General features: G+C 38.5%; 2 protein-coding genes across 4 annotated transcripts; both read left to right on the top strand.

The window, feature by feature from the left end:
* Positions 1-81: 81 nt before the first annotated feature.
* RB195_009126 (uncharacterized protein) lies at positions 82-15,495 on the top strand (the record flags this gene model as incomplete). 3 transcript variants are annotated; one of them, XM_064195973.1, is made up of 21 exons in its annotated part: positions 82-205; positions 270-391; positions 454-591; positions 1,924-2,021; positions 2,171-2,258; positions 2,358-2,432; positions 2,492-2,620; positions 2,842-2,974; positions 6,252-6,395; positions 6,658-6,747; positions 6,848-6,963; positions 7,449-7,517; positions 7,578-7,670; positions 7,834-7,929; positions 8,002-8,090; positions 8,344-8,461; positions 8,518-8,580; positions 9,717-9,833; positions 12,581-12,675; positions 12,756-12,888; positions 15,331-15,495. In XM_064195973.1, 21 exons carry the CDS (start codon positions 82-84, stop codon positions 15,493-15,495), a joined length of 2,295 nt encoding a protein of 764 aa, XP_064047118.1. The 3 variants fall into 3 exon arrangements, with proteins under 3 accessions (XP_064047118.1, XP_064047120.1, XP_064047119.1); XM_064195974.1 differs by lacking the exons at positions 82-205; positions 270-391; positions 454-591; ... (3 more) ...; positions 2,492-2,620; positions 2,842-2,974 and adding exons at positions 6,139-6,213; positions 7,174-7,381 and having other exon boundaries at positions 6,269-6,395; positions 6,848-6,959; XM_064195975.1 differs by lacking the exons at positions 6,252-6,395; positions 6,658-6,747; positions 6,848-6,963; ... (8 more) ...; positions 12,756-12,888; positions 15,331-15,495 and adding an exon at positions 5,846-5,937.
* Positions 15,496-16,124: 629 nt separating this feature from the next.
* Positions 16,125-19,763, top strand: RB195_009125 (uncharacterized protein; the record flags this gene model as incomplete). The annotated part of the gene is made up of 13 exons (XM_064195972.1): positions 16,125-16,178; positions 16,231-16,311; positions 16,547-16,642; positions 17,459-17,512; positions 17,571-17,699; positions 17,760-17,918; positions 18,007-18,137; positions 18,223-18,293; positions 18,398-18,552; positions 18,733-18,870; positions 18,918-19,040; positions 19,169-19,294; positions 19,608-19,763. The coding sequence occupies 13 exons, from the start codon at positions 16,125-16,127 to the stop codon at positions 19,761-19,763; spliced, it is 1,473 nt and encodes a 490-aa protein (XP_064047117.1).
* Positions 19,764-21,254: the final 1,491 nt, after the last annotated feature.

Raw genomic sequence — 21,254 nt, 5'->3', positions numbered from 1 at the left:
TATCGGGTGGTCCGGACGTCCGCGAATTTCGTCCAGCCTGGTCACCTTGCAGCTGATGTACCGTCCACGTTCCACTCGAAAATGACCAGCAGACGTTTATTCGTCAGTGGGATTGCTAATAATATTGGTGCGGATGTTGTTCGAATGTATTTCTCAAGATTCGGCTTCATGTCCGAATTCGTGATGCCGATCGAAAGGGGAACAGGTGCGGTTGTTCGTTCAAATTGTAGTTGTTTTTTTTTTCTACGAACTCAACTCCCACATTGTAGGCATGAACAGAGGATTCGCATATATAACCTATTCTGATGAGATGTCGACGTCAAAGTGCTTAGAAGAATGTGTTCATAAAATTAAGGATCGAGATATAACCGTGACCAGTATGGCGGAAGAAGTAAGCTTGATAGATCTTTTTTTTAAGGTAGTCCTCACAATTTCGTTTTCCCTTTATTTCAGGGGAATCTCACAAAAATGCCTGCTTTGAAGTCGAGGAAGTTATTCGTCAGTTTCCTTGGTGTTGAAGGAATGAATGAGGATGCACTCCGAAAAGCGTTTACTCCATTCGGTGCTATTTCATCCGTCTATTTTGCCCGAGTGCGTCATTACTCGAGAATTTTACTACTTGATTAATATCACCACCTTTATTCCTCCATTGAGGTTTGACGGCACTATCAGATAAGTAGTTGTCGACATTTGACCTTCAGTTTTTTATTCCTAAGTCACTCAATTTTTCCTCTGCATACGCACAAAGTGCAACGATAAATTTCCTTTGTGATATTGGTGGTAGTCCACCGCGCACGTAATAGCTACAGTCGGCACCAAATCTGTTCAACCGGGTGGACGTGGCGCATCTGTCGCAATGCACGCTTTTTAGTTCATTGGAACAAGCACATTCTGCACCGATTGCGCATTTCTTCGACTCTGTAGCCCGATTTTGACGAGTAGTTTTTGTCGTTACGACTTGATTTTAGGATTTCTTTGGGAGGTTGTTGCTCCAAATTGTTTATTTTGTCCTGAAGGTCAAAATATAAGAATAAAATAATTTAAAGAATGGAATTTTTGCTAAGAAAGTGCGTAAGGTGACTTTGGACTTGAGATAAGGTGAAATATTCAATCCCTGAGTATCTATATAGAATAGAATCCTTGAATATCTATATGGAATAGATAAATATATATGAGACGTCAAATAGACTGATACGGGACTTTTCATTTCGGATACGGCTTTCTTGGTTCCCAAAAAGTTACCCTCGACTAGTTCGTTTGCATCATTTGTTCCAACAAACATTCTCCGATCACCAATGGGTATATAGGAAATGTGTTGTTGCGAGTAATAACTCTGAGGGGATTTTGTATAGTTTTACAATGTTATGCATAAAGATGCTCGTATAGTACAGGTGTTGTTTTGTCATTGAACACCGGCAGTGTTATTGAGCCGCGAATTACGTGATCATACAAGATAACCAATTTTTTTCTTTTTCTTGTAGTTTTGCAAGCTTTCGGGTAAAAAATCAGGCAACCAATGGTTATTTTTGAAACAATATTGAGCTGATGTTATTTGGTTCCACTGATGTGCTCTATTCTACAGATAGATACTCACTTGCAGTAGACTGCTATCGACAACCAAATTACACTTCCGTTTTTTGCGTCGTCTTGCTGAATCAAAATTGATGAGCTGGTAGTTGTGTTGACTTTAAACCATTAGAAATGCACGCATTTCTACTTTCAAAATTTCTTTCACTACTAAATTCGACTGTTGGTGGTTTATTGCAAGCTCTCTTTTCCTAATTCATTATCCGATGTGTACATTCTCTCACTTATCTTTGATGTTTGTTGTTATGTTGATCTCTAATTCTCTGATGACCTATAACAATCTTCTTCTTGTTATCTATAGTTCTTCCCATGTTCCCTTCAACTTGCAGTTTTTAGGATGATGAAGAAAATCTGCTTTACTATGCGATTATCACTTTCGAGACAGAAGAATCGGTAGATAGATGTCTGGCCGTCAATCACTGCGTGAACGGCCGGTAAGTGTTCGCTGCGGTATTTTTTTTCATCACTCCCCAATGCTCTCCTTTCAATTTCATTGCGTTTTTTAACTGTGCTCCGCCGTTACGTCAAAACTTTCTAGGAACAGTTGCATGTCGCTTTCTCTATCAGAAAATTCACTTTTCAGGTCTATAGTGGTGAGAAAAGCGGTGAGAAAAGAACAGGTCAAATTGGCTGAACAATCTGAAAGAGAGCGAGCACATCTTGAGGAGCATGTGAGTTCATTCGATTTTGTCATCCCTTTTTAGGTGGAATCTTTTATCAGACTACTATGTTGTTTCTTCATCGTCGTTTAGTTTCTGTTACGTTTTCAGCAGAAGCATGGCTATGCTGGATATCGCAAAGCGTACGTAGCGGTAACAGCATTACCTTCGCAAGTCGCTGTTATGGTAAACGTTTCATCATTTATTGCTGTTGCTGATACATTTTAATTTCCTCATAACTTTAGAATGGCTTTCCTTCTGCTAATCCGAGCAGTTATGCTTATCAATCTACTCCACAAGTTGATCCCGCACAGGAACGGTATCTTCGTGAATACGAACAGTATCAGCAACAAATGGTAGAATATCAAAAACAGGTGCGAAAGTGATCTTATTATCCAGTTGGGCTTTGCTTGAATCTTTGACCGATTTTCTTTTGCGTTAAATACCTGTCAAAATCATAAGGTTCTGCTTTTTTCATGACGCAAAGCGTCAATTTCTAGTATAGTCGTCCTTTGTCGACGGATTCTTGTTATTTCGTTTGTGTACAAACTGTACATTCCCCTTTTTAACACTAGTACATTTAAGAGTTATTTAGTTGGCTGAGTACCAAATAAAGCTCAACAAATACCATGGTGAAGTACAGCAATATCAAATGCAGCGACAATACAAAAATGCTTTGGATCAAGCAGCTTTTCAAAATGCGTACAACTACACAGCTCCAAGTCAAAGTAAGTGTCTTTATTTTTGTTTCGGTGTTGTTTTTAGCAAGAAATTTTCAGATTAAATTTGTTAAATTCAATAGGTTCTGCTACGCTATCTTATGTAATTTATTGCAATATTTGACTTGCTTCACCCCTTATTTAGAAAAGAAATGAATTCATTTCTGACTTAGTTATCCAATCACGTTTTGTTATTTTAATACCTAACTCCTAAATAATCGTAAATGCTTTCGTATAAGTGTGGATGTTCTCATATCGCTCATAGCCTGTTTTCGTCCTAACGGTACTAACGGAAAAGGATTTCACGTCAGTATGTGGTTATTCCAATATCGATGAATCCTACAAAAATGCAGGGAACTCTTCCGGGGTTTCCATCGTCTCTTTTTGAGTGACGTGCTTGGTGCTCTTTCAGTCGAACTTTGTGTCATCGAGTTGTAGAGATTGCAAGACTCGATAACACAAAAACAACAATTACGAGGGCAAAAAAACTTGGGAATTTATGGACGCTTTTGCTGATCAGCGGCATAAAAAATCTGAGCTGAGAGATGTTTTCTAAGCTTTACATTAGACGTGTAATTACATCTAATCTTGTTCGGAACCGTTTTTCAAAATAAAACGTGGAGTTACTCTAGAACTCTCCGTGTTAGTCGCCGTTTGAGTTGGTGAAGTTTTGATTAATCTTCTGAAAGTGAACAGAAGACTTGAAGAGGAACTCTAACAACGGAGAAGTCACCCTTACAGGACATATCACACAAATTAACCCTGATAGGAAGACATACAACTAAAGTAATATGTTGACTAAACAGATTGTATGAGGGCATTTCCTTTTGAGGGAATGAATCTGAAAATTGTAGCATATAACATTAAGATATAATATTACATGAGCTCCACTTTTGAATTGTGGAACTAAAATTTTCTTTTGGATACTAGGTGGATTTGTCATTTAAGAAGAATTGTGATTACTTGCTTTAATTTCCATTGAATGCGCCAGGCTAACTTTACGCAATAGTTTCTTTAATAGATCCGGTTCCTGATCTTCCCCGTATTATCCTAGTGAATTGAGGACCCGGTAGCGGACGAAAGGAACCTCCTATCCACAATTTTTTCTTCTTTTTTTTGTAAGAAAAATGCATGGAGTTTAATGATAAAACGTGGCTCCGAACAGTATATTCGCATGACGTCGCTCCACACGCTCGCCGCCCTTTCGCTTGAGGTCCCCTACATCTTCGCGCTGGGCTCCCTGACGGACTTGTCTGTTCTGGATAAGTTGGTCACCCAAACCCTGGTAACCGTTTGTATACTGTAGCGTTCTCTGTTTGGGAAAAGAGTCTCGCATGAGGATTCCCATTTTCTAACAGCGTAGCAGAAGAATAACCTGTCAACCCATCAAACAATGTGCAATGAATGTTTCTTTTTGAAGCGGAAACTTTGGCGAAATTCCAGCGTGCCCTGCTATTTCTTGTTTCTGTTTTATGGCGCATCTATGGGTGTTTTCAAATAAATATTTGTGGAGCCTTAATCGCGAATACCCTTAGAAAACCATTTTTAAAAACTCCATCAGTACGTGTTTTGCATAGTGTTGCTATTGTACTATTTCTTAATATTAAATATTATACTATTATCACACTGAAAAAAAGTGTTAGAGAGCGGATCGCCTTCGGACGACATTGTAGTTTGGACGAGTGTACGACGAGCGTATCATCGTAGCATTGTAACGGAGCTAATGGCTCTACTGCTCAGGAACGGAGTTAAGCTAGAGCTCTACTGCAAAAAACGGTAGCTATGCTTTCGTCGATGAGTGGAACGCAGGAAGAAAAGTTCCTAACAAGATTGTAAATATTTAAGCTGTAATCTTGAAGTTTTTCATAAAATTGCACTTTTTCGGATAGATAGGAGAACAGACATCTGTTTTGTTTTTCAATTCCTGTCTTTTTTCTTTTTTCTATTTGCCATTTTTCTTTTCTCTTAAAAAATATAATAATGACAGTTATAATGGGATACCATTTCTTGTTACTTCACCATTCGAAGAATATTCGTTCTAAAACCGATTACTGAAAGGGAAAAATCAAAAAATGCTAGTTGTGCACGCAAGAACCAAGCCATTTCCTTCAGATTACAGCCTGCTATCGTTTCTACTCTGATCAAATCATTAGAATGATCTAAGCAAAATAATGGAAGCAGAAATACTATGCAGCTGAGAGTGATTGTGGTAGCATTCTTTACTTAGCTACATTGGTACTGAACATCTGGTTAGCTAGAAGGGTTTAGTAACTCTCAGCTCTTTATTGATCACTCACTACTGTATCCCAAATGAAAATGCGTTTTACTAAAATAATAATGGCTAGGTGTATTTGATGCATTCGTGTGGCTGCATAGCAAGGTCTTTTGGAGCAGATTATTTCATTAATTAAAACTATACGCTTATGGCTAAGAAGAGTTGAGTCAAAATAAGAAAATCTTCTGAAATCCTTCTGCATCAATAGGTTGAAGAAAACTTCATTCCTATGGATATCATTTAATGTAAGTCTCAGCCTTCATTTAGTATGAATAGTAGGGTTTTCGTTTTTCGGTCGTCACTTTTTCTCCTTGAAACAATCTTAGCTAATATTTTCATGTGTCAATGATTCAAAATTGATAGCTGTCCTGCAATTCTTTTTTAACGTCAAAATATCTCAAAATTTGTGAATTCAGTATTGTGCAAAAGGTGGCAAGTTTCTCCTACCTTTACTACCAAATCTATTTCTCTCTTCATTGTAGTTCCGTTGGAGGACATTATTTCCAAATTGTGGTATTTAGCTGGATCCATACTTTAATTCTCCTTTTTTTTTCTATTCTACGCTCTATTCTATGCATTTGGAATGTATTAGTTCTTCTTTCAAGATGTCTCTGCTGGAGCTACGGGTTCTGATACGAGCTCTGATGTTGCTGAACGAATGAAAAATTATGGATATATTGGACCTCAGACACAATGAATCGGCCTTTCTTGCTCATCTTGTTGATAATTGTTTGTGCATTGTTATTGTTGGTACGTTCTGATCTCATTTTCCATAAAGAAGTACAGTAGTCAATGAAACCAGCGAGTGCTTGCAAACGGGCTTGATCCCCGGATGCTTGGAATGCTACATATATTTTATTTTGGCCGTCGTAATTAGTTATTACATATTTTGGACTCTATGCTTTGGAGAACGCTATGTGAGGACACTGCAACGTACGAGTTTCCAGTCGTGGCTCACGATTATTTTCACAAGGTTGACATTCAGCTTTTTTTTAGTAGTTTTTCTTTCAGTTCTACACATGTTTCAGTTAGTGCTTATCTGGAGAACCCAATGTCAGTCAGTGAATCGTCGTCTTTTTGGTACGGTGGGAGTAGATGCTGAATCCGGGGAATATGAAGTTATTCTTCAGAGGGCTTCGGAACTGATAGATAATTGTAAGTTCTTGGCCATATTTGTTTCAAGAGACACGTGTTCTCTTTCTCAACCAAAAATTTTGATTTGTAGTTTTTAAAACAACAACTGGGCGGAATAGCAAAATGAAGACCTCTTTGGAATTCTAATATAAGATAATTAATCTGGAATTTTAAAAATAGAAGCTAAAAATAGGCGGTGAAAAACTGTTGATTAACAAATTTCTATGCACGATGTCTGCTAACAAATGTGGTTTTGTTATATTTGTTGATAATCTGTTCTTAGTACCATCTGAACAAGAATGTGAAGTTCGAAAGCTGATACCGAAAGATGGATTGTTTTCCCATAATTGCTACGAAGTTTCTTTTCGTGAAGGTATGCTGCGCGATTGAACTTCATTTACAATTGCTCTGGGAACACCGGAGTCAGGCTTGCACGAAACCAATTTCAAGAGCTGTTTTTCATCTTTTTATAGGTGATCTTGATATTGTTTTCGTTCCTTTGCAACTAGATATCAACAGCGGCAGGAAAACACCGCACATTCCCTACCCTTATAGGATTAGCTGCCAGCAGTCTTCTGATTCCAGGCATGTGAATGTTGCTTTAGTCTCGCTTTGTTTATTGGTTCATAACCCACCTATCAAATTGCATACATAGCATCCATTTCAGTTTTAGACATTTCATGATGTAGGACTGCATTCTTTCATAAGGCTTTCTACAAAGGTTTCCCTCTTCTTTCTTCTGGCTGGGATCATTGGAATTACGAAATTTTGATGCATTATCTTCCTGTATTTATTACAGTTTGCGTTTGATGATCTCCGTCCCAACAAAATTTGATGATAAAGAATGCCACTGGCTCTTGAATACGGTTTTTCCCGCATTGTTTAAATGGCTACGATTCATGGATCCACACAAACTGGTGCGGAAAACAAATAATTTATTGGATATTCAAGAGTACAGCCTTCGCTATAAGCGAATTAAAGAGGAACACGGAAGAAATTTAGTTAAAGTGAGTCCCGTTTGCATTGATTTTAGTCCTTACTGCGTTACTTTCACGAAAAATTATTCCATTCTAGAATTGGACAGAAAAGACTGATCCAAAGAAGTTCGTCTACGAAGATTGTGGCATTGCTACTTATCTGTTGGTTAGCTCGTCATAATCCCTCTATCATGTTGCACCACATACCTTTCTGCTCTTTTTTAAGGAGTACTGGGGAATGCGCGATTGCTTTCCGAAAAAATTTGCAGATTTGGGATGTGGAAATGGGCTGCTTGTGCATCTTTTAAACAAAGAAGGGGTGAGATGGACATTTGTTCACTTGTTGTCGTTTTAAGGGCTAATTATTAGTTTACAATTACCTTTTTTATTTCAATGAAATATACATAGATTTACGTTTCGTAGCTTTTTTCTTCCTTTGTTCGTTTTTCTTTGTTTTTATGTTATGAACTTATAATATTCAGGTTAACGGTATCGGAATCGACGTGCGTAAAAGAAAAATTTGGTCTCAGCTTCTCTCAGACACCTCTCTCATTGAAGCAAGTGTGGATCCTTCCGAGGTAGCGTATTTGAACAAGCTTGTTTCGAACTGTGTGTGGTTGAATGACTGCGAAAAGTTATAAAAAATGCAGAAAGAAAATTGTATACCTGCCGATGTGGATTATCTTATTGGTAACCATACTGACGAGCTGACACCTTGGATTCCTATTATTGCTGCTAGGTTGGTTTACTATACAATTGAGGGTTTTTTGAAATTCTATTGGTGTACGTCTGTGCCCGAAAACGTAGATGTTCCGCGGATCGATGGCTCACTTTTTGTTTCATGTTGCATGTTTAATGTTGTTTTGCAATCGCATCTTGTTGCGAAAACAATTAGAGACAATTAAATGTGCAGCTGTAGTTCCTATCGATATCATTCCTGATCTGTATGTGTCTGAGAAGTTGATGCTTTCTGGAACTTTTTCTTCATTCAGAAGAAAATGCAATTTCTTCGTCTTGCCTTGTTGTCCATTTAATTTCCATGGTAAGTACGTTGCTCGACGTGGAGATAACGGAAGTCAGTACGATTCATTCCTGAGATTTGTCCGGGAGGTGGGCAATCATCTACTCGTGCTGATTTACTTGTTCATACAGAAAGATTTTTGTAGGTTTGCGTTCGCCTAGGTTTCATTGTGGAAGAAGATCGTTTGAGCATTCCCAGTACCAAAAGAGTGAGTAACTTGTTTTATTTAGTAGTGAATCACGTGCTTACGAAAACTTGTTCGTCTGCTGACGCGTGTGTTGAAACGTGGACCTCTAAAAACACTACTGCAGCGTGTTGGACTCGTTTCTTTTATTCGTTTTGGTTTTTTTTTCTAAATGTTTGCTTCCCAATCTGAGTAACAACGCAAACATATATTGTAGTATTCCTGACGAATGACGAATTGTATGGTTGAATCACGTGATTGATGAATTGCACACCATCGTGCTTGCGCTTGATCAACACTACTGTTGTTCTCTTTCTTCTATAGAAAACTGCTTCGAAAAATGCTTCATTCTTAACATCCCTTTATATTTTACAGCGTAATTTGGTTTCATAAATGAGGGTACAAATTCGATAGTGTCACTGATTCCTTACTCTTCACAAAATGCTTTTTTTTTGTTGTGAGAATATTGGAAGAGTAATTACTAGAAAAACATTTTATGCCGACTGTTTATCCCGTGTATATTAAGTGGGGATTGACCACGCAAGATGTTCCTATTTATCTGCGTTACTGATATCGTATGCGAAATTCAGGGGAAAAAGAAGTTAAATGGCGGGAAGAGATTGTTCTTAATTGAAACAAATTCCGAAATTTCTTGCCCGTATTAGTGCACCGTTTATTGCTCATATCATTGGTTGACATTCTATCGAATTCACTCTCATACATCGAACAGATTATACTAATTCTTTGAAACGCTCTTCATCAGGTATATCATGGATGATTTCGTGACCCTGTGATCTATGCTATTACGATAGATTTGAGATAGTGAGATTGGCCTGCTCTGCATCTATCGCTGAATCTTTTTTGACCCATTGCTCTTCATCATGTACCATCGATTTGTGCCCTTATACTACTAGAACGCAGAAAAAGTTCTGTCGTGTTTCCTCGACTGTCCCCTCATGCAGAGTTGCCTCCGCAAAAAAAATGTATTGAAGGAATTATCTTCGGAATTTCGGTGGTAGCTTTTTTATAACTGCTCACTCCCTTCATAAAATTACTTTGTGATATGCCACGAAACAGAAGAACGTCTTTACAAACTAGGTGTCAGATAAATTCCTGTACTTATTCATGTATTTTACCAAAGTACTCTAAGTCGTGTTCAGCTCTGCTTCGTTTGCACTATTCCTCCCCATGGTCTAGTGCCGGACATTGAAGATGTTGTGGAAGAGCTCACTTCTTCCTCAACAAAAGCATTCATTCCCAGGCTAAAGATGGAACAGGTACGCGTGTAGCTTATCAACTAAAAAAAGAGCTCTTTGTAATCACCCCACTACAACTTTCACAGCCCCTACTTGCTAGTGCCCTTTTTCTTTGTTTTTTTTTTTCTTTTCTTTTCTGTTCAAATACAACAGATCGAGTGAAAACACCCGCTTTTTCTTTACATCTCAGCCTACAATTAAAAATTTCTTCCCATTCGATTCTTATGGTATTCAAAAATACGACCAACTTTACGGAATGCATTTAAAAATACAGCTGCAGCTCACAGGATTTCTTCCTGCTCATTATTCCAATTTTAGTACATGTTCGGGATATATATTTATGTTTACTGTACTATCATTTGTAAACTTATCGATTTGCTTGTCGAATTTTGCGTTATTTGTTAATTAGCCGGCATACCCATTTTCGCCCTGAATTGACAATTTTTCAGTTAGTCCATATAATGGTTAGAAAATGGCTAACTTAGTATTCAGGGTAATTTTTGAGGTTGGGATCTCAACCAGTACATAGTGACCTGAACATGGTTTGGAATTATCACAGTGAAAATGCGCAACTCCTCGCTGAAATCCAGAAATTAGAAGCATTGAAAGTACTAAAAGTTTTGGGTCGGTATCAGGTCGGCGAAAGTGTTTGAAAAACGAAGATTCCAACAAACGCTGCGTATGATTAAGCTACTGAGAGGTTAGCAAAAGGTCCGGCTGCATTAGGAGAATAGATGGCCCTATTATGTGAAGAACTCACCATTATTGCGTTGTCGACGTCCGGCAATGATCTCTCAAGGTTGGACAATAGATGTCCGTCAAAACCAAACTCCCTAATCAACCTGCGTAATTTTAGTCGTAGTCAGCGAGCGTAACAATCTTTGGACACGTGTTTTCATTCAAAATGTTTTTCTGTGGCCTCGAGGGAGGTCGTTAGGTACCCGCAGCCGAATATGTGACTACAGAAGAGGTTGTCGGTAGGCCAGAGCAGGCATATCTTAGGCTAGCTGTAATCACTAAGCCACGCCCAACCATCACCACATCACTGAGGTCAGATGCCGTGTGTATTGCAATTAAGTGATAGGGTTGCCTTCAAGGAAGGTTCAAAGAACGAAAAGATAACAACGCAGCAAGCGCAAAAAAACGTAGAAATTGAAAATGCTAAAAATGAAGGAACGTAGAAGATTTGTACAAGAAAAAACAACAGAAAACATAAATGAAGCTGAAAATTGAAAACGTTCCAAAATAAAATTAGAGGTTGCAGAAACGAGAACCTGGTGTCTGAAAGGCGTAGATTTGTAATTGAAAAACTATATAGAAGATATAGATGTATGTTGGTATCTATACAGATAATCCACGTAAAATACTGCAGTAGTTCGTAAAATTTTCGATTTGTTCGTTTTTTTCGTTTGAATAAAACACTATTATTTTCTATTTCTGCCATTTCGTGTGTAATTCGATGTATCTCTATACGTAAGCGATCGGTACTCCGTACAGAAGCAATACCAAAGACAACGTGCTCCTGCGAAGCATGTTTCGCACCTCATTAGACGATGAGGGACGATATGATGGGCGGGGCATAAGGCAAACGCAGAGCAATGCTCTGCTGACGCTATTAACTGCTCCGTAGAGCAGTTAACCATAGCAGTTCCCAGTCGTTTCCCCTAAGGATAGTTTGTCGCGGAGGCTGCGGGTACCTAACAATACGCACCCGTTCCACAACATCTTTGTGCAAAAATTGGTCTAGATCGTTTGATGGCGGCATTCACTATACATAAATTTATAATTTATTCACTTGTGCATTTTAATGCTGATTGAGAGGAATCGCTCTGCCACGATTCAAACGGATTTTTGCATTCCATTTATGCTTTGTTTTGCACCCCATTTATGCATACTTACATTTTGTACATTTTGCGTTTTACATATTTTTATACATAATATATTTTGATTAAATCGACGAGTTCACGTTATCTCCCGAAGGAATTGCCGACATCATCGTGGTATTCGCCTGGTTGCTCGCTGAATGAATTTTTTTTTACAATATATAAAAAAACTTTCACCTACAACTATGCAGCCTGTATATAATGCGCCGTTCGAATCTGGACAAAAAATTTCCCTGTGAAAAAAGTTGTTTATTTAAAACTAATATGCAATGATGCCAAGAAAAAAAAGATAAGATTCTCTTGAGCGATCTGGGGGGTGATAGTTAAGCTCATCCTCAAGACAGAGTACAGTTTCCGAATCGTGGTCCTCATGTCTTGGCCCTTCGAATGGTCTCTGGAGTCGTGTATTTTCCTCGTTCCAGCGGAAGAACACTCGTCGATCTTAGGTACCAGGAGGGGTTTTTTGATAGTTTTCGCGGACGTCTTATCGAAGCAGGGGTTTCTACAATCGCAGCTTTTTTTATCATGATCCATGTCTCGCTTGACGAGATCTGCCATTCTGAAGTTATAGAAGATTTACTGATATATATGTAATTAACTTGAACACCAATTAACGCGTACACCTGAGTTCAGTTCATTGTACTACAAGTTTGTCCGAATTCTAATGGCGCACCTTGCTTAGCACGCTCCCAGAGCGTATGTCGATGTACCTGGTTACAGGAAGGGCTTTTGTGTTATATATGTGTACTTGATTATATGTCATTTATTGAACCGACAATTGTTAAAATTCGACAATTTTCTCTAAAAGAAACTCTAGAATACTCTAGAATGCATACTCTGCTCGACCCCAACATTTTTTTCTTTCTCCTTAGATCCATATTTTAGGTTCGTAATTGCCTGAACATCCCAGCAGAAACTCGGTTGGTGTTAACGAAACGCTTCTTCGATAAGATTCTGCTGAATAGCGATGAGCTGAAAGAGTGAATACGATTATTTTTCTATCAGCTATTATTCTATTAATATTATCTGTTTAAGAAACACATAATTTTCCGGCTTTTAGCGGTTGGCGATGTGGTGGAGCAATTGAGCTTAGCGAACTGGCGCTAATGTTGACTGAGAGTGAAAAACAACTTATGAAGCAGCAGTGTGGAGGCTTGCAAACATTTCTGAGGAATCAGCATCAAGTTTTCAAGGTAAGTATACATGTGGAAGGTTTTTTTTTCTTTCTTCTTTGATGTTATGGTACAATGGCCTTGAGAAGCAGATGCTGTCTGCTATATGTTTTCTTATCGCTTCATTTTTTTTCTAATTTTTTCTCCGTGCCTTCTTCTCGAAAGTGGTTTATCACTCTATTTTATGTATTTTATCTTCATAATTTACATTGACTCCATACTTTTGTCACGTTTTCCATTATGATAAGTGCGTTATCCGTTTTCTAAATTCAAAGAACGATTTTAATAGTCATAGTTTTTCAATTTCTCACTCCACTTTCATCTTGCTTGCAGTTATTTTGACAACTTCGTATCTTTCTTCATTCTTCAGACTCTGAAAATATGTCAACACAGCCAACAGACGAATTTCCGCACTTCTGTTCATGATGCATTTCTTGAATTAACCATCCTGTGACTGACCCAGTGATTACTTAACCTTATTTATCATCACTGTACGCTGTCCTGAGTGCTCACCGCATTACCTTTGTTGAAGATCAGGAAAGTATGTGCGTGTAGAACGCTGATAGCCTGAACCTATACGATGAGTGAGATCTATCGCATCTTTCCAATTACGAATGTAAACGATTCGAGTTTCACATGTCGCTACATTCTTTCAATCTACAGGTAGAATAATTTTTTGAAATTTTTTAAAATTGTTTCTGTATACTATTTTACTTCAGAAAACCTTTTTCACTTGATTACTGTGATACCACGTAGATCGTTTGTGTTGATGGCAAACTTCGGTTGCAACACAACAACTCCAAAACAGCGGATTTCATTAATTACGTAGCGTAAGATGTCAACAAAAGGCCCACGCAGGCGTTATTAAAAAAAAAAACTTGGTTAAGGACAGACTACCTAAGGAAATCGTTTTGCTAACTCCACCATTATTCACACGTTTCAGCAACTACATTATATACATTAGCTTGTGTAATAGTTCAATTGTGCTAAACTTAAAGACAGCGTATCTCGGCTTTGACGTGACGTGGAAACCACAGCGAAAGCCTAGGGTTTGGGTAGATTGTATGAGCTATTCCGCTCATCTTTCCCTAATCGTCGTAGGAACGCGTAGAAGATGTTGTTCTTTCCTACGATTTCAGCTGGATACCCTAGCGTGTACAAGAGAGCCACTAAGCCGTGTACAAGAGAGAGCCTTCTAACTCACTTCCATACATGTGATATTCGGAATCGGAGCTCTGACCCCCTCACCTTTGGACGATTGGCGAAGGAAGGAGTGCCCGGCTCCTCTCTATCGCACCTATGCGCACTTCGTAGGAACAAATGTGGTTCCCACGCCATTTTTTTTACGCTGATTAAGGGAAATTGAGCCGAACTACACTTGGTACTCCGACCTACAATCCGAAGTCTAGGCTTTCGTTGTGTTTTCCTCATCTCACTACGTCAAAATCGTGATACACTCACTCCCTTCAAGCATAGCACACAATAGTCCCACCTCTAAATAAATAAATTCCCTAAACAAAAAATCTCTCATGTAGTTTAGATCATCAGAGACTAAATACTCTCTGACAATAGCCAGCTGAACAACTGCACATTATCATCACGCTCATTGTTCCTTCATGTTCATTGATATCCTCTTCAGTTTACGACGATTTTTACTGATGCCGATGGAATTCGCTAGATTTTCTAGTAGTGGTGTACAGTAATTGTGCCTGCAATGCTTCCTTTGCCTCACTGACCAAGCAAAGCAAAGTCGAATTCCTTATGCAACTTTTTGTATTGTCTCTTTACATCAAATACAACACTAGGGTTCATTTCCGATGTTGAACTGATAATTGTATTTTCTCCAATATTAGTCAGGATCCGCAACGGAGTATGTAAAGAACAAGAATCAAAAAAAAACAAAGGAAAACTTTTTTGTTGTGCCTTTTCGTTTTGATACTTGCACATTGCATCCCGATTTATATTTACCAGTGGAGATTTACCAACATATAAAATGTCTCTGCGGTGCCAGAAATCCAGCAAGAGAAGGCAATGTTCTTTTGACAATCTTGTATGTTAACGGATCTTTTTTTCTTCGCACTTATGTTTCCTTTTTTCCAGTTTTTGAATGATATCGGATCGAAAAGTTGGTTGAGAGCGCATTCACACCGAACAAAAAAATTCGGACGTGACACAATTTGTTTTTATTTCTTTTGATTGAAATCTGGCGATGGGTACAAATATTACATCGCTTTTCTGATTCCCTTATGAAGCCTTGAAATTGTCAATAATGTCAATGTCATCGTTTCCATCTCTATAATTATGGATGATGTTTTACCAAGTTCCGTGCACTGCTTTTTTACAGCTTATTTTTAGTTCTTTCCGCACGAATCTGGTCAAAATTGCTACATCCATGCACCGTATTTTCTCTTTTCCTCGTTCACTGACATGCGGACGTACATCAAGTTACTTTGACGAATTTAGGTCACTGGTGGCATGGCTCAGTTGCGTGATTTTCGTGAAGATGCCTCACGATCTTTCAAAAAATCCAAAAGGGTAGCTGCTCGGAGTGGTGTGACACCATGCTGGATGGCTGAAAATCATCCTGATGGATGCCCTATGAAAGATAAATGTCAATTCAAACACTAAAGAAGTTTTTTTTTGTTGTTAGTATGTTTACATCTCTACCTAAATGTACATGATCTTTGAACTAGTTCCAATGTTCCTCCCGTAACCTTCTTTTGTAGATATTTGAAGTTTCATCCGAATCCAAATTATCAGTTGTTGGTTATGTTACTAATTTGAAATTTAATCTGAATTCAAATTATCAGTAGTAGGTTATGTAACTATTTTTTTTTAACTTCAAACGTCATTTGGTGTATAATTGTTGCTCACTTTTTACGGCGACTGACTACATGATGCTGGAGACTATTTACTCAGTACATTGTTGTTGTGCCATCAGTTGCGGAGTTCTATGACAGCACATCGTGGTTCGCTTTTATCTGTTATTCAATACGGTTATGGTTCGTTGTTTCTTGATTGTTATCTCCTACCCATTTGTTTGTGTGCTAATAAAGCAATCGTTTCGTTATTTACAATGGTTTTGCTCGGTTCCTCATCCTTATACTATTTAGTCAACCTTCATCATCGATGTCATCATATCATTGAGAACGATTTTCTCATATTCTTCACTTTTACAGAATTGTTTTTTTTCCAGGTTTTCCACTGTATTAAGACAGCTTATTTTCAAGAAATTGCTGTCTGCTCGGTAAAGTATCATGAGTGGACCATCTTTCGTAGAAAATGTCCTTTATTTGGCTGATTCTTACAAGGTCAGGGTTTCTTTTCACTTATAACTGACTACAATTTTGTTTGTTATTCCAGATCACTCACCATAACCAATATCCTGAAGGTACAACACATGTTTATTCGTATTTTGAGAGTAGAGGCGGAAAATTCCCAGAGGTACGTGTATTTCTCCGATTACTTCGCAAATAGAATGGCAGTTGTTGTTTTTCCCCAACTATGCCAACTACAGTTTACTCGTCAGTGAAGAAGTTCCTTTACAACAGTCTGCCACACTTCCCTTGATTCGGCATTGTTGTTATTTTGCCTGTAGATGAAGGAGAAAACGCTCCTGCAATTATTTTCATTGTTGGGTGCGAAAAATCCGCTAAATCATCTAGTTGAAGTTATTTAGGTATGCTTCTTCGGGCTGCAGTATATTTTGAAGCGATGGCTTGTTGGAGTCGTCGTTACTCACGAAATGATTGATGAGGCCAAAGAGTTCTACAAGGTATGCTTTTGTGCGCATCTTTTAAGCGGATTCAGTAGCTCAGTGGAAAAGGTCACCACCGTATCTGCGCAGTCGACGGTTCGACTGCGCCGGAAGCCAACTAAGCGTTTCATCGTTTCGGGTCTCTACAAAATGATACCATATTTCTGTCCCATTGCATTGGTTCCTTCTTCCTAGAAATTACCGTTCAGACCGCAGATTTATTTATTTATTTATTTATTCATCAAAATTATGGGTTCTAACTTGAAGTCGAACGTATTAGACCAGTTCAAGGGGAACTGATCAACACCAAGGATTTTGTGCACTCTATATTTTGTAAGCCACCAAGTTTTAATTGGTCTGTTCCTATTATCGGACACCTAAAAGATCAAATTCGGATTGGCGCAAGTATTAACATAAAGAAAAGAGAGTTATACATTGCAAGTAGGTGTGAAAATACAATGATATTGTGTTGACATGATGTAAGTAATAAGTAGTATAAGCTATAGGTATAGTATACCAACATGAGCTTATTTGTGTATCTTGAGGTAGTCAATCCACAACCCTCTTCTGCAAACCCAACCACATTGAAATGTTTGTGCTTGCTACAATACTTACTGTTATTTTATGCACTTTTTTTTTCGAATGCACATACGCATTGAGTGTTGGTTTTTGTGATTGTGTTTATAACCACGAATCTGCCTCGAGCAGGTCGTGGAAAAGACTAGATCCAGCTAATAATCCCTTTTTTGTACCTATAAATTGGTGCATCATGGGAAAGATTTGCTTTATGGAAACAGGTTTATTCGTTTGTGGTCTATGTTTGTCTATTTACAGCTCCACTTTACTATGGATGTGTTCAATGAAGGTGGTTGGAGACATATTGTAGAAGTAACGCGATTTTTTTTTCTATATTGATCCATTTCATTTTTTATTTGTTATTTTGCAGAAACATGGAGGTCGCCTTCCTTTACGAATTAAAGCTGTACCAGAGGGGAGTGTAGTGCCAACGAAAAATGTGTTGTTTACAATTGAAAACACGGATTCAGCAGTTCCATGGTTAACAAATTGGTTCGAGGTAAAAGTTTAATATTTTTAGATAAAATCCGCAGAAATTCTAGAAGTTCTGTCTGTTCAGACTTTGCTCGTGCAAGCATGGTATCCCATAACAGTATGCACGAGTTCAAGAGCGTACAAACAACTGATCGCTCGGTATCTAGACGCAACTAGTGATACCATGGAAGGCCTCCCTTTCAAACTGCACGATTTCGGTTATCGAGGATCAACATCTGTAGAAGTAAGTTATAATGTTTTTTGTTTCTTCACCTCTTATTTTTTTGCCGGTTTTATCTCCTTTTATTGTACTATAGTGTCTGAAATTTTAGAGCGCAGGCATCGGAGGTGCGGCTCATTTGGTCAATTTTTTTGGTACTGACACCATAGCTGGGTTGCAGCTGTGTCGCAAGTACTACTCTTGCAAAATGGCTGGATATAGTATTCCTGCTGCTGAGCATAGGTTTGTCCTATCCATATTCGTATCTTCACTTTCTAGTTACTTTGTTTTTCGTTCTCCATGAATTTTCGGCAGAAAACACTTCTAGCACCATAACCACATGGAAGAGGAGTGGGGAAGTTGCAGCTTTCCGAAATATGTTGCGGCAGTATCCAAAGGGTGAGTAGAATTTTATTCTTTTTTTTTTATTTCAGCCAACATTGCTGGGATGCTTCCCAAACAGTGAAGTGCTAATGAAATACGATTATCCTCTTCTTTTAAAGGTCTTGTGTCTGTTGTATCTGATTCTTATGACGTCTATCATGCTGTTTCGTCGGTTTGGGGTGGAGAACTCCGTGAGGAAGTAATTGCTAGAGGCGAGCATGGTTGCCTTGTTATTCGACCGGACTCGGGTGATCCAATAACTGTGGTAGTTAAGGTAAGTTCTCACACATTTATACTTCCCATCTCATATAAATGTTCATGGTCGACTTCTTATTGACTGTTTTCACTTCAAATTACCACGTGGTTAGAAAATTACGGAGCAGCAGTTCGTTTGTCATCATGGTAAATGGTGAAAATAGTGCTTTAAAGTGAGTGTGGAATGTTGTCTTTCTAGGTACTAAATTTACTCGAAGAGAAGTTCCCAGTTACTCGTAATAGTAAAGGATACAAAGTTCTACCCGCATACCTACGGGTTATTCAAGGAGATGGCATCAATTACGATTCAACTGGAGCGATTCTTGAGGCGTTGAAGGTAAATAATCAGGATTATATGTGAATTTTCTATAGTCTATTCTATAGAATGCCGGATGGAGTACGGATAATGTAGTATTTGGCGCGGGTGGCGCTCTCCTACAAAGAATTGATCGCGATACACAGAAGTGCGCGTTCAAATGTAGCCACGTTGTTGTTAACGGGGAGCACGTAAGTTTTATTTCATATGTATTGTGATTTATGCTCTGGTTCTTCCCTTTTTTTTTGATTTCCATAGACCTATTCGTTTTTCTTTTTCTTCCACCTCTTTCTTGTAGTCCCTCTTTTCTTTCATTCAGAGAGATGTCTATAAAAACCCTGCCACTGATGAAGGAAAGCGTTCGAAAAAAGGATACCTCACATTGGTACGCAATGAAACCGGGAACTTGGAAACGGTTCAGGAAGGGTTGGGTGACCCGAACAAGGTAATTTCGTCTTTATATCAATTGATTGCCCTACAAAGGAATCCCGTGGAACTTTACGAACTGTTCGGGATTAAAGCTTGAGTGCGATCGATAGTAGTGAAATGAAGTTTCTTTCATAACTCTGTCATAAGCTTCCTGAGAGGATTGGCTTAAAATTGGAGGATTATAATTAAAAGTTAGATTATGGTTCTATACATTACTAAAAAAAAATTAGATTACTGATTCTTTTATGAAACCGTGTACTCTCAACGCTGTTGTTTTTGAGTGGTACTCTGGCTAATGTTCTTAGTGCTTGAATTTTCCCGCTTTTTAGGATCTTCTCCAGACAGTATTTGAAAATGGCCATTTACTTGTTGACTGGACGCTGGATGAAATTCGAAAGAGGGCAGAAATCGATTTGGTGAAGAAAAGCAAGAAGAACGTTTTTGTCAATGGTGTTCACAAAGGCAACGGCGATATGACTAGCTAATCATCTCTTGGTGCAATACTCAAGATTAAATAGTCACTGTTCCCGGATTACCTTCATAGTCAAAGTGCTTATTCGTATTAACTAACTTCCATTCACTCAGGAATGTATCGAAATTAGTTGTTTAGCGTTGTGAAGGTGAGCATCTCCTGCCTATCAATTCCCCTCTGTTGATCTTCCTTCTATGATCTGTTCCTTGCTATTCTTGCTTTCTTATCCGATATTTGTGTCAAAAGGCTATTTTTACCCTAGAGATTCCGTAGATGTTTTGTCTATAGAAATATTATTGGGCATGAAATGTTTGAATTCCTTATACAGATTCTTATGGTAGTGTTCTAGTGTGGTTAGGCGGAATGGACCTGGTGAACCCATAAGGTCCAGTTTAGCAATTTTTTCCTCTTATTCAAGTAAACCTAATCAGTTTACTAAGGAGGGAGTTTACTAAGGAGGGAGTCGAACATTGGCTTTGTGCCTTCTTTACTGATTATTTTTCATTTGAATAAAAGTATTTAGAGAGCTTATCACTAGGTTGTAATTCACTGCTGGTAAACAGTCCTTTCCATTCCAATAAAAAGTGAAAATCCAAATGTCAGAAGATTTGAAGATGCGCGCAAGTAATCTTTTTGCATGATTAGAAAGGAAAAATCAAAGATAATCTTTATGAAATAGTCGCGGCCTCTGATTTCGACGGAGGAAATGAACGTATAACTTTATGATGCACCCACCTATCGCTGAGGTAGTTTTACTACGGTCCTCGCAACACCTTCGTCGAACGCGCGTACGCATCGCGTTAAAGGTAGCATGCTACGAAAATGACAACGTTGGGATCTTTCTAGGAGAAGATAAGGTTCATGGTGTAGACCGCGAGTATGAAGTTGACCCCCACTCAATTTCAGGTAATCGTCCTAAAAAAAACGACGTGGGAAGCGTCATTCCTGTAGGAATTTTCCTACGAGACACCCTATAACGTCATCTTTCTATGCGCAACGGTTCCAGCAGCCTTTCCATTGGTTTCATTTAAGTGTCCTATAGGGATAACCTTCGATTTTCGTCCGCTTGCTCCTGTTCGCGGCATGTTTGCAAAGGTGGCGCGTTCTAATGTGCTTAACGTAGTGAAATTCGTACAAGAAGGCTGCCTTCCGGTCATTTTTTTTCAGGAGGATTATGCGGAACCGAGCGTAATCACGCTCATATTCGTAATCTACACCGCTAACTCTACTTTTTCCTGGAGAGATCCCAACATCGTCAATTCCGTGGGAAGTTGCTTCTAATCCCGTTAAACACATTTCTCGGCGGCTGTAGGATTTCATTACAAGCCCATAAAAGTTGGAATCAGCCAGCATTATCCTTCTGGTAAGATTAGTGCTGTTGTAATAAGAATCTGATCTATAAGAGTGGTCCTGTTTGTACGCTGTCATAGTGTGCTCTGAAAATTGGTGCACTTCGACTGCATCGCATTGGTGGGACTTAAAGGCAGCATACCACGAATCTGAA

The sequence above is a fragment of the Necator americanus genome, chromosome III (assembly GCF_031761385.1).
Source record: "Necator americanus strain Aroian chromosome III, whole genome shotgun sequence".
Classification (NCBI taxonomy): Eukaryota; Metazoa; Nematoda; class Chromadorea; order Rhabditida; family Ancylostomatidae; genus Necator; species Necator americanus.
The sequence above is the reverse complement of the archived record's forward strand: the minus strand, read 5'-3'. Positions and strand labels throughout refer to the sequence as shown.